This window comes from Canis lupus, chromosome 7 (genome assembly GCF_011100685.1).
Source record: "Canis lupus familiaris isolate Mischka breed German Shepherd chromosome 7, alternate assembly UU_Cfam_GSD_1.0, whole genome shotgun sequence".
Classification (NCBI taxonomy): domain Eukaryota; kingdom Metazoa; phylum Chordata; class Mammalia; order Carnivora; family Canidae; genus Canis; species Canis lupus.
This window is the reverse complement of record NC_049228.1, coordinates 8,460,479-8,478,420: the sequence shown is the minus strand read 5'-3', so window position 1 is coordinate 8,478,420 and position 17,942 is coordinate 8,460,479. Positions and strand designations below refer to the sequence as shown.

The 17,942-nt window shown below is 36.7% G+C and overlaps 1 protein-coding gene across 3 annotated transcripts in view; it reads right to left on the bottom strand.

Annotated features, from left to right (window-relative positions):
- SYT14 (synaptotagmin 14) overlaps positions 1–17,942 on the bottom strand; it is a 210,311-nt gene that overhangs the window by 181,780 nt on the left and 10,589 nt on the right. For 2 of the 3 annotated variants that reach the window (XM_038542053.1, XM_038542052.1), the window contains exon 2: positions 14,069–14,116. In XM_038542053.1, coding sequence (XP_038397981.1) covers positions 14,069–14,116 — 48 coding nt within the window. Of the gene's footprint in view, positions 1–13,562; positions 13,768–14,068; positions 14,117–17,942 lie in introns of all 3 variants that reach the window. The other variant, XM_038542054.1, reaches the window with a different exon arrangement.

The following is a 17,942-nucleotide window of genomic DNA, read 5'->3' as shown; positions in this document are numbered from 1 at the left end:
TAAGGGATGCTTGGGTGGCTCAGAGATTGAGCACCTGCCTTCAGCCCAGGGCTTGATCCTGGAGTCCGGGATCAAGTCCCACATAAGGCTCCCTGCATGGAGCCTGCTTCTCCCTCTGCCTATGTCTCTGCCTCTCTCTCTCTGTCTCTCATGAATAAATAAATAAAATCTCTAAAAATAAAATAAAATAAAATATTAATTTCAGATGGGTCAATAATTTAAATATGACTTTAAGGTTTAGGATAAGACATTAAACTTTTAAAAATAATATATTATTGACAATAATATATTGTTGACATATTAATATATTATTGACATATAGAGTGCTAGAAAAGAATGCTAGAGTGCTAGAAAAGAGTGCTAGAAAAAGGATGAAAGAAACAAAATATTTAGAAATCAGATTAAATTAACACTTTTATTCATCAAAACACCATAGACACTTCTGAGTATCTAAAGAAAATGGAAGCCACCTGGCTGCACTCCTAATTTGTCCTCCCTAAAACTGTACAAAACAAAAGTAAATCTACATAAAAGCTATGTCCTCAGAATTAACCAGAGCACAAAGAATGCTGAAACTTCAAAATAACTGACAGTGAAAATACAAAACTTACCAAATTGTAGGGCATAACCTCTCATGCTCCTACCCACTCCAACCTTGCTGAAAAGTTTTGTTGTGAGCAAAGGAAAACAAAAACTGCTGAGAAGACAGAAAAGTGAAGACAGCAATGGGGGAAGGCAAAGGCTGATCTAAAACTACTATCAGAAAGTAAGTCCATCCTAAGTCTGAAAACATTAAAGAAAAAATAAGTACTTGAGTAGCAGAGGGGAAGAACTTCAAAGTGCACGTGGGTTAAAGGGGGAAGCATGATTTAACAGGGCAGTCTCTGTAACTCATAGTTTCTGGAGAAGAAAAAAATGCAGAGAGAGAAGGCTTTTTGGCAATCGGGTGGAAAAGGAAAAAAGAAAGTGGGATACAGTAGAGCAAGACAAGAGAACCATAGAGGATTTGCAATTCCTTTCACGCCAAAACAAAATACAACGAAAACTATCTTTTCCACATCAGCCTCTTCTCCCTAGCCTGAAAGTCTTTCACTGAAATCACATGTTGCAGTTACACAACTACATCTAGAGGGCATTTATCCAGATGGTCACCATTAACATCAACAGAACATGTAAGACTAGGAAAAGGTGGGCACGTGATGCAAGGTGGATTACCTGACAAAGGAGAGAATGTACCTCTCTGTACTTCTGGGGCTCACTGGCACACTAACATCTTCCAGCCTCTTCCGAGGTTAGATGTAGCCACGTGACTGGGTTACTGACATGGGATATGAACCTCAGGGAATGTGCACTGCTTCCAGGCTTAGCCCATAACAACTTCTCAGACCCAATTCTCCTTTCCCAGTCCCTCCCCTCCACCATCTGCTGGTGCAGATGAATCCAGCAACCACTGAAGCCACAAACTGAAGATGCCACAGTCACAAGGAAGGAGGAGCCTGGATCCCCAAATCACTGCTCAAAGGAGTGCCATGTGGCTATTTGATATATCTGATTTAGACTTCACACGAGTGAAAAATAAACCTTTATCCCGTTCAAGTCATTATTTGTTTGGGGTTTGCTTGGTATAGCAGCTAACAGCGCTATAAGTAATACGCTGGCTGGTTATCTCCTAGGGAAGCAGGAAAACTTTTAACTAATGATATGTAACATATAAGAGGTATATGTTAATATGAGAGGAAGGGTGGTAGCAGAAATAAACTCTGAATGACAGAGAAATCACCATGGATTTGAACTCTGGTTAATGAGGACCAGATTAATGAAGCGGGTGCCCAAAAGTAAAGAGAGAGAGAGATGGTATTTTAAGAAGAGAAGTGAAAATTGTACAGAAAACATAATTGCTGTATAGCAATGCTTTACTGCAAACAATATTTTTACTGTAAACAATACTGATCATAAAAATATAAATTCTGAAAACTGACTTATTAAACAAAACTGAAATACAATTATACTAGAGAAAAGGGATGTGGACAAACGAATGAGGATGAAGTAATTATTTTATTATTCTTGTTATGATGCCAATGATTAATTTTTCCAATTATTAAATTTTATTATTATTTAGTTTGATTGGTTTTACTCAATAAATGTACATAAGAATCTATAAGGAAGACAATACCGTCATCCCATTTTATAGATGAGAACAGTGATACAGAAGGGCTCAGTAACCTGCCCCAGGTCACAAAGTTAGTTAAGTGGTAGAAACATTATATAGAACCCAGGGTCTTGATTTGAGAACCACATACCTAATCATTATACCGATCTACCAGAACTTTTATCTACCGTAGCAGAAAAACCACAGATGTCTAAATATTTTCAAAATCAAGAAATACCAGAGAAATTTTATTTAGAACATGAAGGTAAGCAGGAAAAAAAAAGCTAAAAAAGGTTGAAGGCCTTTGGCTCTGCGAAGCAGGACTGGCGTGAAGCACAGAGGGAGGGCTAAGGGAACGCTTAGTAACTATGTAAGAAGTAGTACTTTGATTTAAATATCAGAGCTTTCATTGTTAAAGAGATAATTAAGACGCATGTTACATCATAATTTTGCATGAGTTTAGATTTTAAAAGTGGATCTAATGCAAACTAATACAAGCTCCTTGTATAATAGAACACTTTGAGGTGTACTCAATTAGACCATTTCTATTCCCTTTGTATATAGACTTAGCTTGTTACCTTGCCTACTCTCTGTCAGAATCTCTAAAAAAAACCACTATATTAAAATCGACTGGGAACAATTATTTATTCCTGCAAGATACTTGTAGTTGAGAAAGTCATTCAAAAATCAATTATCCCTAGCAGAATGCAAGACAACTATTGTCTTTTTGAATCAATTCCAAAGATAATAAGCTCATTAAGGAACAATACGAATCATGTTCAACAACTATAACTTAAATATCTTTTAATTTTCATACGTAAGCCTATATTCATGTTAATGCTATACTTGGTCATCTTCAATTGTCTACCTACGCTCACTTCCTGGGTAATCTCAACCAACCTCATGGCCTTAAATACTATGTACTCTCAAATTTATACCTCCTGTCCTGATCTTTTCCCTGAATTCCAAATTCAGATAACCAACTAACTTCCACCAGGTATCTTTAATAAATAGGTATCTCAAAGTCACCAAGTACAACGCATAAGGACAGGATTTTTGCAATTTGTAATGCAGTTATGTAAGAATTACTCTTTGACTCAGAAACCCCACTTTTCAGAACCTACCTAAAAATAGACCACTAATAAGTAGTAACACATGCACAGAGTTATTCACTGTGACACTATTTTAATAGCAAAAATTATGTAACAAAGCAATTTCCATTGGTAGGCAAAGAGTTGAATAAATCACAGTATGTTAGCATAATGAGGTACAATGCAGCCAGAAAAAAGACTGAGATCTCTGTGTTCTGATTTAAATTTCATGCTGAGGTACACAAGTAGTTTAAAGGGGGAAAAAAAGCAAGACACCAAATATATATAATATTTCACCTTTTGTAGAAAGGAGAAATAATACATATAATTCTTATTCATATGCCTTATGTATATTTCTTATATATGCTTATTATATATGTTATATATCTTCCTATATTATGTATAAGCAATTAACCAAATCCAGAACTGGAACATTCTAAAATCTACTAGGTTAGTCTCTTAAAAAGTATACACAGCTGAAGCAAACACAGAAAATGAATATAATTTTTGAATTTCTCTAAATTTCTCCTCTGAGTGAATCCACAGAGACTCCCCATCTAATTTATTTTTTGTATGTTTGAAACTTTTCATAATTAATGAAGGGGAAATACAACTCAAGACATACTAATACCCTTCAATGGCTTCCACTTCACTTCCAAAACGTCAAAATACTTTTATGACCTGCAAGACCCCATTCCATCTCGTCCTTTACTGTGTGCCTTTATTCCTTTCCCTGACCTTCTGCTCCAGCCACCCACTGGCCTTTCTATTCTCTCCAGGCAAGCCAGGATCATTCCCACCTCAGGCTCTTCAAACTTGTCCCTTCTGTCTGGAACATTCTCCCCTCAGACACTGGCTTGGCTTATTCCTTTTATTCTAATCACTACATAGTTTTCATCTTCTCAAAAAGGTCTTCCCAGGCCACCCTGAACTGCTTAAGAGGTGAGCTGCAAGCCCTATTATTGTCTTTTTCATTATTTATCTTCCTCCACATCCCTTATCCCTTCCCGATAAACTACATGCTTCACTTACGTACACTCTCCTTATTTTTTAGCATCTCCCTCCTCTAGAAGGTAAGCTCCACTAAGGCACCTGTCTATGTTCTACTCCCAGCACTGGTAACAGGGCCGCACGCACGTGCACACACACACACACACACACACACACACGTAAACTCCAAGTATACACCAGGGGCCACTATGTACCATGAACCCTGACTTTCACTGACCATACGCAGTGTCAACAGCACCTCTCATTTTGTGACTTGTCTTGTTTATCCTGCTTATAGTAGCTCCTATTGTATAAAAGTTTCAAATTTTAAAAAGGTAGAATTTATCAATCTTTTCCTTCAGAGGTTGTGCTTTCTGTGACTTGAGAACTTGTTCCCCACTCTGAAGTCAGAGTGATTCCAAATATTCTCTTAAACGTTTTAAAGTTGATCCAAATAGTATTTCACTTTATAGCATGAAACCCAGACCTACTTTTATTTTTTCCATATGGGTGACCAATTTTCCCAGCATCACTGAATAAGCAGTCCATCTTTATTCCACTGGATTGTGGTATCACCTTTCACGTGAACTAAGCTTCCTTGTGTATGAGTATCTGCTTCTGTTCTCTTTATCATGTCTCGTTAGACTATTTGCCTATATCTGGGCCAATTCTATAGTATTTTAATTACCGTAACTTTACAAGAAACTCTGGATATCAGCAGGGCAAATCTCTGAAGCACAGATGGCTAAATGCCACCCAACGTCTATTCTTTCTCTCTTGCTTAGTTATGGAATCAACTTCCCAAAATTTAGCTGGGGGTGAGGTGGGGGGGAAGAGCCTCCCAGCTTCTCTTGTAAACTGATACTGGCCATGTGACTAAATTCTAGCCAATGACATGTGAGTAGAATCATGTATTTGCAACTCTGGATCACAGCCTTAAAGAGAGCTTGCTTTCTCCCCTTCCCTTTCTGGCAACTGGAATGTGGACATGGTAACTTCAAACATGCCAAGGGAGACAACATCCTAGGACACATCAGGGCAAGACAAACGAAATTCATTAAATAGAATCAGCTAAGTCCATCCTATCAGCTTAGACTTCTACATTATGAGAGAAATAAATCTTTAAAAAAAAAAAAAAGATTTTATTTACTTGAGAGAGAAACAGAGCGAGCATGAGGCAGGGGAAGAGGGAGAAGCAGAAGGAGAAACAGACTCCCTCCTGAGCAGGGAGCGCTATGCTCTCCTGGGATCATGCCCTGAGCCAAAGGCAGATGCTGAACTGACTGAGCCACCCAGGCGCCCCAGAAATAAACCTTTCTTGTTCAGTATCTCTGATAAAGCAACCAAATGAAAATTTTAATTAATACACACCACCCCCCTACCACATTCCTTTACTTCAAAGCTATCTTAGTTATTCTTGGCTATTTGCTCTGCCATATACATTTAAGAAATAACTTGTACATTCCCTGAAAATTCTTGTTGGGATTTAGATTAGAATTCCGTTAAATTTATAGCTTAATTTGGGGAGTACTGCCAATTTAAACATACTGCATGTTTTTACTCATAAAAATTATTTATCTCTTCATTTACATGTTTTCTTTTATGTCTGTATATAAAGCTTTTTAAAATTTTCTCCATACAAGTCACACATCTTTTGTTCAATTTGTTCCCAGGCATATTAAAGACACCACAATACTCTAAAAGAGATCTTTTATTGCATTTTCTAATTGTTTGTTGCCTATTACATATAAAAATGTACCTTATTTTTATATAGTGATCTTGCAGTAACAAAATTTACTGAAGTCTCTGATTCTATTAATTTGTTTACAAAGTCTCTTGGACTTTCTACGTAGATAATCAACATCACCTATGAATAATATTAGCCTTGTACCTTCCTTTTTAAACTTATACTTTCTATTTCTCTGTCCTGGCTTACTACTGGCTAAATTGTCCAGTATGATGCTGAACAGCAATATTCATGCTTCTAATATTTAATCATTAAGTATTTAGTTTCTCACCTATTTTTGACAGATATGCTTTATTAGGTTAAAGAAGTTTCTACATATTATTAGCATTAGAGCTTTTAAATTTTATCAAATGCTTCTACTGAGATGCTCACACAATCAACATGATCAACATGGTAAACCTTATGAATAGATTCCCATGCGACATTCTTGGGATGGTCCAACTTGTCATGTGTTTGTACGTTTTCCTCAAAGCACTGCAGGATTTTTTTGCTAATTCTTACATTTATATTTCTAAGTAAGATCACCATGTGTTTCCCTCTCCTATTGTACTACTCTGGATTAGTATCAAGGTTATATATTCTAAGACTCATGAAGTAATTTAGGATAATGTTCCATTTCTTTCAATCTCTGGAATAGTTTTCATAAGGTTGGGTCCTTTTGTCTTTGAAGACTGAATGGCAGTTGCCTGAAAAACAAAAATCATTTACTATTGGTTTAAATTATATTTTTCTCTGAAATTGTCCATGTCATCTATGACTTCAAATTTACTATCAAAAAAGTCATTAATACTTTTAAGATTTTTGAAAGCTCACTTGTGAGTGCAATTGTACTCCTTTTACAAGGCTAACATTATTTACTTGTGGCTTCTGTATTATGTTCTTAATTAGCCATATACGAGAGAGTCAACTATTTCATAAGCCTTTCCAAAGTACTGGCATTTTTTATCTATTTGATTAATTTTTTGTTATCTTTCGTCATTCCTTCTTTCTGCTTTCTCTGAGCTTATGAGAAGATAGCTCTAATTTCTTACACTCAACGCGTGTCTCATAAATCTCATTTTTTTCTAACGTAAGCATATAGGATATTGACCTTTTTTTTAATGGCTACAAATTCTTTGGCACTACTCCCATGAAGACTCCCCTCCCCTTGAACCCAAGCAGGCTTACAAGTGCTTGTGGCAATATAGTACAGCAGAAGTGATACAGTGCGCTTCCATCTAAGGGTAGATTAAAAAGTCACACAGTATCTACCCTTATCTGTTAGACTACTGGCCACCATATGGGAAGTCAATGGCAGTGAATCTATAGCTCTAGGTTTCAGTTCCCGTTTTTTTTTTTTGTTTGTTTGTTTTTTAACTTTTATTGACATATAATTCACCATAAATTCCATCCTTTTAAAGTATACAATTCAGGGGCAGCCAGGGTGGCTCAGCGGTTTAGTGCCACCTTCAGTCCAGGGCGTGATCCTGGAGACCCGGGATCGAGTCCCACATCAGGCTCCCTGCATGGAGCCTGCTTCTCCCTCTGCCTGTGTCTCTGCCTCTCTCTCGCTCTCTGTCTCTAATAAATAAAAAATAAAATAAAATAAAATAAAATAAAATAAAATAAAATAAAATAAAATAAAAATAAAGTTTACAATTCAGTGGTTTTCAGTACATTCACAGAGCTGTGCGACCTTATCACTGTCTCATTTCAGAGCATTTTCATCACCCCAAAAAGAAACTCTGTACCCATCAGCAGTCACTCTCCATTCCCTCTTTCCTCCAGCCCCTGGAAACCACGGATCTACTTTCTGTCTCCCTGGATTTGCTTATTTTGGACATTTCATATAAATAGAATCATATAATATGTGGCCTTTTATGTCTGCCTTCTTTCACTTGGCATGTTTTCAAGGTTTATCTGTATTGAGCATGTATCAATACCTCACTCCTTTTAATTGCTGGATAATACTCCATTATATGGATATACCACTTTCTGTTTATTCATCCATCACTTCATGGGCATTTAGGTTTCTCTTACTTTGGTTATTATGAGTGATGATGCTATGACTATTACAATACAGGCTTTTGTGTGAACATAAGTTTTCAATTCTCTTGGTTATACCTAGAAATAAAATTTCTGGGCCATCTGGTAACTCTATGTTTAACTTTCTGAGGAAGTGCCAAACTATCTTCCAAAGTGGCTGCAGCACTTTATAATTCCACCAGTAACATGTGAGGTTCCAATTTCTCTACAGCTTCGCCAATACTGGTTGTCTTTTTTTAGCCATCCTACTGGGGGTGGGATGGTATCTCAACATAGTTTGATTTGTATTTCCCTGGTGAGCCTCCATATTTTTTAACTCTGATGGTTCCCTAACTTTTCTTAGGGCTTAAAAATGCATTTAAAGGCCTACACTCTAATATTTTCTCCACTGTTTTTAGGTGTTTTGCTGTGGAAAATTTTAAATTATCTAGTTTAAAACATTCTTGAAAAAAGAAATCTTTGTCATTACATTTAGAATTGTACCTACATAGAGAGAGTATTCAATAAATGCCTAACTAACTGGTAAGCATCGAATAAAATTATTCAAGATCAATTCAGCTAAATCCAATTCAATCACTCATTCAATAATTCCACAAACATTGATTAAGTACCTACCATATGTCCTATTGTAATTCTCAGCACTGGGAATATAGCAGTGAACAAATCAATCCAAGCTCCTACACAATTAAGAGCTATTTGATGGAGGGACATAGAGTTCCTTGCAAAACAGTAAATAACTATACAAGTGATAAGTACCAATTAAGATAGATGTTACTAAATGAATAAAATGATATAATTAAGATTAAAGAATACAAAGGGCTACTTTAGATATGGTAAAAAATCTGTTACTGAGAAAATAACACTTGGAATGAGACCTAAAGGATTAGAGGAGTCAATCGTTCAAAGAGCTAGTGGGGGGGGGGGGGAGGGAACATTACAGGCGAGAAAATAGCCTGTAATAACATCTTTAGTCGGAAACAAGTCTGGATATTTAATGAAGAAAAATAAAACCAGTGTAGCTGAAGCACAGTGGGTAAGCGACAGTATACAAAAAACAAAAAGCATGAAGTGACCAGGGCTCAGATTATGTAACTGTTAGGCTGAGTAATGTAATGGCCTCTGAAAGATATCTCTGTCCCAACCCCTAAAACCAGTAAATATTATCCTAAATGGCAAAAGGGTCTTTGCATACTTCGTTGTGTTAAGGATCTTAAGATAGCGAGATTAGAGTGGATATCCTGCTAGGCCTGATATAATCACAAAAGTCCTCAGAAGAGGGAGGTAGGCAATCAGAATGAGTAGGAGAAAAAAGAAATAAAACATCAGAAGCAGAGTTTATGGAGTGATAGATTTGAAGATGGGAGAAAGGGACCATAAACCACCGGATGCAGGTGGCCTCTAGATGGAAAAGATAAGGAAACAGAGCCTCTGGAAGAAAAGCTGGGCCCTAGCCCAGCGAAACTGACTCTGGACTTCTGGTTCCCAGGACTGTAGAAGAATAAGCTTGTGTTGTTTTAAGCCACCAAAGTTGTAGTCATTTGTTATAGCAGCCATAGGTAACAAATACAGATTTTAGTACCTGGAAGTGGGGTGCTGCTATAACCTAACATACAGAAGTGGCTTTGAAATGAGGTAATGGGGAGAAGTCTGAAGAATTTTGAGGAGCATGACATTTGAAAAAGCCTAAATTGCCTTGAGAAATACTTATTGCCTTTTAGTAGAAACACAGGTGTTAAGAAATGGGTGGAAATATCAGAAAGGGAGACAGAACATAAAGACTCCTAACTTTGGGAAACGAACTAGGGGTGGTGGAAGGGGAGGAGGGCGGGGGGTGGGGGTGAATGAGTGACGGGCACTGAGGGGGGCACTTGAAGGGATGAGCACTGGGTGTTATTCTGTATGTTGGCAAATTGAACACCAATAAAAAATAAATTTATTATTAAAAAAAAGAAGAAACATAGGTGTTAATGATTCTGCTAGTGAGGACTGAGGAAAAAAATAAGGCTCAAAGTAGGAAAAAAAAAACCCTATACTGTCTTAGATCTAGAAGACCCAACTAAACAGTCATAAAGGGACCACTGTAGAAACATAAATGTTAAAGGTGCTGCTGGTGAGAAGTCAGGAAGAAAGGAAGAGCAGATAACTGGAAACTAGAGAAAGAAGATCCTTGTGACCCAGTGGCAGAGGCCTGGCTAAATCATGTCCTACAGTTATATGGAAATTACAGTGAACTTGGATATTTAGCTAAAATTTCCAAGTGATGTGCTGAAAGGGTGGTCAGGTTTCTTTGTGCTGCTTATAGTAAACCTTGGGAGGAAATGTATAAACTGAGAGAAAAACTTTTAAGTAAAAAGGTACCAGGACTTCAGGACACCTGGGTAGCTCAGGGATGACCTTTAGTCATATCGTGATCCCAGAGTCCTGGGATCAAGCCCCACATTGGGCTCCCTGCTCCCTGGGGAGCCTGCTTCTCCCTCTCCCTCTGCTTGCTGCTCCCTCTGTTTGTGTTCTCTCTCTGTCTTCATGATTTGGAAAATCCTTGGCCTATCTAGATTGTAAATTATGCTAAAATTAGAGAATCAACATCAAGAAAACACACTCTGGAGCCAACGGTATAGCTAGACATCCCTTTGCCAGTGCCTCAAGATGAACAAATATTCAGTGACACAGAGGGCTCTCTGAAGAAACTAGATATCCTACTCTTGGTTCTCCCCTACCCCCATCTGAGCAAAAGCCAAAAACAGAGATGGAATAATCCAGGAAAGACCTGTGGAGGAGGATCTTGTCTAATGGAATGAATGAATCCCGATGACATACAGAGGACACTCACGAGGTTTTTGAGAATATTATATATAAACACTGTCAGCTTGAATCGAAAGGATTCAGAGGATGAAATAAAGAAAGACTCATAGACCACCAAAATTCTACAGGCAGAAAATCGGTGCAAACATACACTACCTTTTGAGAAAAAGGAAGGATGACTCTAAGCATAGAGTCTTAAAGCTGGAGGTGGAGCTTCAGACCTCCGGATCAAGAGCTAGACAGTATGATTCCCAGGCCTTGAAACCTAAAGCTTTTTCCCAGTTCCATGTTTCAAAATTGCTAAGTACCAATGAGTCCTTTCCTCCTTGCATTTTCTCACATTTGGGGTGGAAATGTCTGTAACTGTTATCCTAGGCCTCTTCCATTGCTGTATTTGGAGAGCAGGTGACGTGTTTGCTAGTTTCACAGATCTGCACATAGGAAAGGAATTTGGAGCCAGGACAGATCATACCCAGAGTTTTACCCATACCTGATACAAATGATTTCAGATGAGGAGTTGATATTTAGATGATGTTTTGGACTTTGGTTTGATGCTACTACATAAGGCTTTGTAGATCAGGGTAAGGCTCTCTGATTTTATTCCAGGTGGAACAGGAATCCACGGAAGTGCACACAGACTTAAGACCTGATATAGATATAATACACGCAAACCTGATTTGTATTTTAAAAAATCACTGGGAGACGCCTGGGTGGCTCAGTGGTTGAGCGTTTGCCTTTGGCCCAGGGCATGATCCTGGAGTCCCAGGATCGAGTCCCATGTCGGGCTCCCTGCAGGGAGCCTGCTTCTCCCTCTGCCTTTGTCTCTGTCTCTCTCTCTCTCTGTGTTTCCCATGAATAAATAAATAAAACATTTTAAAAAATGAAATGGGAAAGACAGAATGAGTGAAAAAGCAGCTAACCTTAAGTTAGGACTTAAGCAACTGGATAGACTGGGCTTTTTATTAGCAGAGATGGGGAAGACTGAGGAAGGTACAGGCACCTGTGAGAAAATCAAGACGTGCCATTTAGACAAACCACATCGGTGCTCTGACGGACATCCAGAGAACAGAGAGAAAGATCAAGTAAATACAGGGTAGAGGAGCAGGGAGCTCGAGGACAGCTCAAAGCTGGATTTATAAATCTGTGTGGCATTTAAGAGAAAACTAAATAAAATCAAACAGAGGAAAAAGGAAAGTGAAGGAGGCCAGGACTAAACTCTGATACATTCCAGTATGTGAAGGTCTGGCGGAGAGAAGCCAGCAAAGGAGACAGAGAAGGAACAGCCAAACAAGTAAAATAGAAGCCAAATGTGTCACTGGAGAAGCTATTTTACCAGAATCTCTGATATAATCATGATTATTCGACTTCATATAACCTTCATATGCTCTACTCTGTGGAAGTTCAGTTTAAAAGGCAAAAGCTTTAGCTCTGAGCATTAACTGTGAAATGCTTAAATATGTCTAGAACACCCATCCACTAGAACAGGACACTATACTGAATGCTGAGGGCATACACAGAGATTCGGAAACCTTTCTGTGACATGGCTACAATTATGATAATTTTTTTAAACTGTAATCACAGATTTAAAATTCTATAGAAAAGTGGAAAGGAAGAGGAAAAGCTGGATTAATAGAAATGTGGGCAAGGCATTATCTGCGAACTACTGGAGAGGAATTAAGACAGCAATACAGAATAATAAGAAGAGCCATAATAACAAGGTATGTTCAGATCACCATCTATCCCTATCTATACTATTTTCTTTACTGTAGCTTTATGGTCCCATTGTAGCCACAAGAGATCCTCTGCACATTTATGTTCCTCCCTTCTAGCTCTCTCTATCCTTGTCTTGATTCCCACTTCACCTAACCACAGCTTTAACAACTTTTGATTCCAAGTAATTCGTACAGTGTCTTCTGCTGTCCCACCAAATAACTTCTGTGTTTTAAAAAGTTTTGGTGGGACAAGCTAATAACTGTAAAATTCTTTAAAACATTTTTAATGATTCTGGATTAATATATTATAGAAGAAGTTTTAGAAATCTTTACATAAAGGAAGAAAAAACAATGTATACGTTTGCCCCCTCTCTCCCTGTTTTAAACAAGAAGTACAAATCAACAATGGTTATAGCATGAAAATCATAACCAAAATTTGAGATTTCAGGGAATGGACTTCAATTTTCTCCTTTGTTTTATCAGAGGAAAGGTATATGGATAAACTACCCTCTAATCAAGGAGGGAGATTGTTTTTAAATGTACAGCAATCACAGGTAGTGACGCATCAACTATAGTATGACCATGTAATAATGGTCACATAAGTTCACCTAAGAAGGATCAGAAATCTTTTTCAACTCTAAAGAAGCTGAGGCTTTTCAGATCTGTTGAAGACTTATGAAAATATGCTGACATTTCCCTGGCGTGCCAATCAGACTCATGTATCACAAATACTGACACCGCCTCAAACCTCCTTAGGGTGAAATATTAGGGAGAGAAGTCTGTTCGCTGGCCAGACTCAGGAGGGCTAAGTCAGTTTTCAAGAGAGATGCAAGAAAAATAAAGTCTCTCAAGTTTAAAAATAGAAAAGAGTACTAAATTTATGAGGGATTTCCTCCCCTGATCTCCCCAGGTGTTTCTTCTCCTTTCTTCACATCATTCCACCGATTTCTCATTACTCATGAATGTGGGGATTCCCAAGGTTCTCCTGATTCTTCCAAATCTAGAGAATACCTGATTCCTTGCCTCCCACCTAATAACTGAATTACCTTTCCTGGGGCCACCTTGTTGAACCACCCAGTTGTCAGGTGGCTCCTTCTAAGGAAGCATAGACAGTTGTTGGTGTCAAAGGATGTTGTGGTCTTTGGACATGATCCCGATTTGAAATTCAACCAACTCCTCACATCTCTCTGATGGGGTACAGTAATAGAACAGAAGTCAATGGGAGGTCAGCATGCACTCAGATTCCAGATTCTGAAAGGGAACAAAAATCAAACCCTCCATTCTTTGCCTCTTCACCATGTCTAATAACCAATATGCTAGAAACCAGGCTTTATCAGCCCAACAAAACTCAATATAAAGTAACAACTCTCAATAACCACATAATAAACAATATGCACTTTATGGATGCTTAAGTCTATAATACAAATAAAAAAATATTAGTATTTATTAAATTTTATTCTAAATCCAAATTATCTGCCATCTTACTAAAAATTAACAGACACTGTGAAGTGTTCATTTTGTATCTAAATACCCATGCAGAGCATTGACTTACCTTTTCTAATACAGATAAGTTCATGTACTCCACAGGTTCTTTCTCCACCTGTTAAAAAAATTTTGTTAGAAGTTAAAAAGAGGAAATAATGTGAGTTTGACTATTACAAAGAACTGTTTTAAATCAGCCTTTACCAATGACCTCAGGAAAAAAATGTTTCCTAACTAACCTTAAACTCAACTATATGATAACTTGATATCCAGAATTTTCCTGAACCCATAAACTAAGATCTTAGAAAGTCTTGGAATGAAGAAGTTTCATTCAAGCATGTTTTTATTTTTTTAAGATTTTTTTAAAAAAATTTATCCATGAGAGACACACAGAGAGAGGTAGAGATACAAACAGAGGGAGAAACAGGCTCCCTGTCAGAAGCCCGATGGGGGACTCCATCCCAGGACCCCAGGATCACGCCCTGAGCTAAAGGCAGACACTCAATCACTGAGCCACCCAGGCGTCCCTCAAGCATGTTATTTTTAAATGACAATCTTCTCAAGAGAAGATATCATGGGGGGTGGGGAGGAAGAGCAGATATCATATCACCATTTCCTAAGTACCTCTTCACATCATCTAGAAGGAAACACTGTAAGAAAGAAGCCACTTTTGTATCTGAGGTTTAATATATACAGTTGCTATGGAAGGGTCAATCCTGTAAAGGCACTATTTATATTTTATCACACACATACTCATATGGTATAAAATGAAATGTTATCTTTTCCCTGCTCTTCAGCTACCCACACTTACACATCTGCAAAAAAGACAAAATTTATAAATAGATAGGATGATAAAAACAAATTTAGCCAAAAGCTTACTTTGATTAAAATTACAAAAACTACTCTATCATAAAATATCAAAAAAATAAAGTAATATTATTAGTCTCTACAGAAATAGATATTTCCTTTACTCTGAAACATAATACCACTGCTTTATATGAATGTAAGCTAAATGGAGCTTTGTAGTATTCTATATATGCGATGACCTTATAATTATGCTGTGAATTATGTTCAAAGTTTGCATGATAGAAATATTAAATAATTTAATCATCAATTCATTACAGAAGATTATGAACAGTTGTGAACAGTTTAAGTGTATTTCTTATAACAGCTATAAAAAAAAAAGAAATATCTTAGAGCAGTAACATGAGAGGTAAAAACCATGACAGCCACTAAAAAAAAAAAAAAAAAAAAAAATAGGTCATCTGAGAAAGAAGCCAAAGAACTATAAAACAGTACTTCTATCGCTAAAGTAGGTTAGATCTACATTTCAACTTGGTTGTAACAACGCCAGGTTTGTGATTATCATCAACACTACTGACTCATCACTGGTTATCAGGAAGATACACTTAGCAAGAAGAAATACCTACCTTAAAGCTATGATTACAAAACAACTATTATTCAGCAAACCTCAGTGTAAAAACAGTGAGACGTTACTAACTGGAGTATTACCAATGGGCAACCGCTGATCACTTGCTGAAGGGCAAGAATGAGCTACAACTGTATACTACATAGCTTTAATATTGAGAAGACTCTACACAAAAACTAGAAGGAAAAAATTTACCAAATTACAGAAGAAACTATTTTTAAGAGATTTGAAAGAATCATATAATTAACAATAACATAACATACACTAATGCCATCACTGATGTTTTCAGAGGCTACATAAAAATATCTATGTTTATGGTTATTTATCTTATATGGTCATTAAGGCCTATTCTCCAGAAAATTACACTTATAATGTAGTTTGCTTTATGTACTTAATTCATGTTAATAAGACTGTACTTTTTTAAAGCCTGTAATTAAAACTAGGCTTTGCCCCATATTTAATGTAAAATTGGTTAGGTTTTGGTAAACACATCTTATCTTAAATGTAAGTGCATAGTTTATACAGGCTTAGTATTAATAATAACAACAAAAACTATTTTATATTCTAAGACTTTTCTCTACAAAATGTCCATGAAAGCTAACTCCCACTTTTAAAAGTGTTCAATTTATCTATATCAAATGAAAGAACTTCATAAAAGCTGATGATTAAAGCTAAGTCAAATAATTACTTTTTTTTTTTTAGATTAGAGTCAATTGATAATTGTCAAATTTGTCAAAGTATGCACAAAAACCACGTAACTCAAAAAAGCAAGACTGTGCTCTACTCTTCCTGGTTATTTGTTCCAAAAATTCTAACTAAGTGAGATTTCAATAATGTACATGTAACAATCACTATTATTACTGAAATGGAAAGGAATATTAAGGATAAATAAATGCCAGGCAATAAAGTAAAATTCAGGGGGAAAAAATCTTCCTACTAAAAGTACAAAAAAATACAGAAAGTTAAATAAACTTTATTATATTATTGGACACTGAAATCAATATTCCTTTTGTCCCCAATCCTTTCAGAGACCAGTAAGAGTGTTAAGGAAAAAAAATATGCATTCTGTATGTTAACTGTATATGTTTTAATGTATTGTGTTTGGAAGTCAAAAGGCTTAAATACTTTTTCAATCAGAGACACAGTGAACTTTGTATGAACTTCATGCCTTGTTTTAAAATCCCTAAAAATAGGGATCCCTGGGTGGCGCAGCGGTTTAGTGCCTGCCTTTGGCCCAGGGCGCGATCCTGGAGACCCGGGATCGAATCCCACATCGGGCTCCCGGTGCATGGAGCCTGCTTCTCCCTCTGCCTGTGTCTCTGCCTCTCTCTCTCGCTCTCTCTGTGTGTGACTATCATAAATAAATTTTAAAAAAATTTAAAATAAAATAAAATAAAATCACTAAAAATAAATCTGAAGTTTCCAAATATATCAAATTGTAAGCAAAAGATAAGTCACTGCAAGCATTTCTTGACTGAGATATGGTGGCAATTCAAAAAATACTTTACTGATTTTAAGAGTATAATGCACAAGAGGATGATTTTCTTTATTTCAGCTTTATTCAGGTAAAGTTAAACAAATAAAAGTCTAAGGTATTTAAAGTGCACAGTGAGATGATTTGATGCACATGTATAACAAAAATGCATATCAAATACATAGAATGATTATTGATTATTTTTATTGAGCCATAATTGACATATAACACTGCGTAAGTTTAAAGTGTATGACATGTTGATTTGATACATTTATGTATCAGGACATGATTACCACCATAGCATTAGCTAACACCTCTATCACATCCCATAATTATCATTTCCTGTCTGGGGTAGTCATAATTAAGATCCAGTCTCTTAGCAACTTTCAAGTTTATAACATAGTATTGCTGTCTATAACCACTATACTGTGCATTATATTGCATTTATCTGCTGGTTGCAAGATTTTACCCTTTAACAACATCTCCCCAATTCCCTCATATCTCCCAGACCCCAGTAATCACCATTCCACTCTGTGCTTTCACAAGTTCAGCCTTTTTAGATTCCACATTTAAGTGACAACATATGCTATTTGTCATGTGCATCTGACTTATTTCACTTAACATAATGACCTTAAGGTCCATCCATGTTGTCACAACTGGCAGGGCTTCCTTCTTTTTATGGCTGAATAATGTTTCATTGTATACACATATACCACCTTTTTATCCACTCATCCACTGATGGACACTTATCTTGTTTCCATATCTTGGCTCTTGTGAATAAGGCTGCAATAAACATGGAAGCACAGATACCTCTTCCATATTTTCCTTTCATTTCCTTTAGGTATACGCCCAGCTGTGGGATTTTTGGATCTTATGGTAATTCTATCTTTAATTTTTTAGGAAACCACCATACTGTTTTCCACAGTGGCTGAATCAATTTGGGGGAATGATTATTTAAAGTAATAAATTAGTCAATCTCTTTGGAAAGAGCTAAGTCTTCTACTAAGACGATTAATCATCCCCCAAAGATACTCTTATACA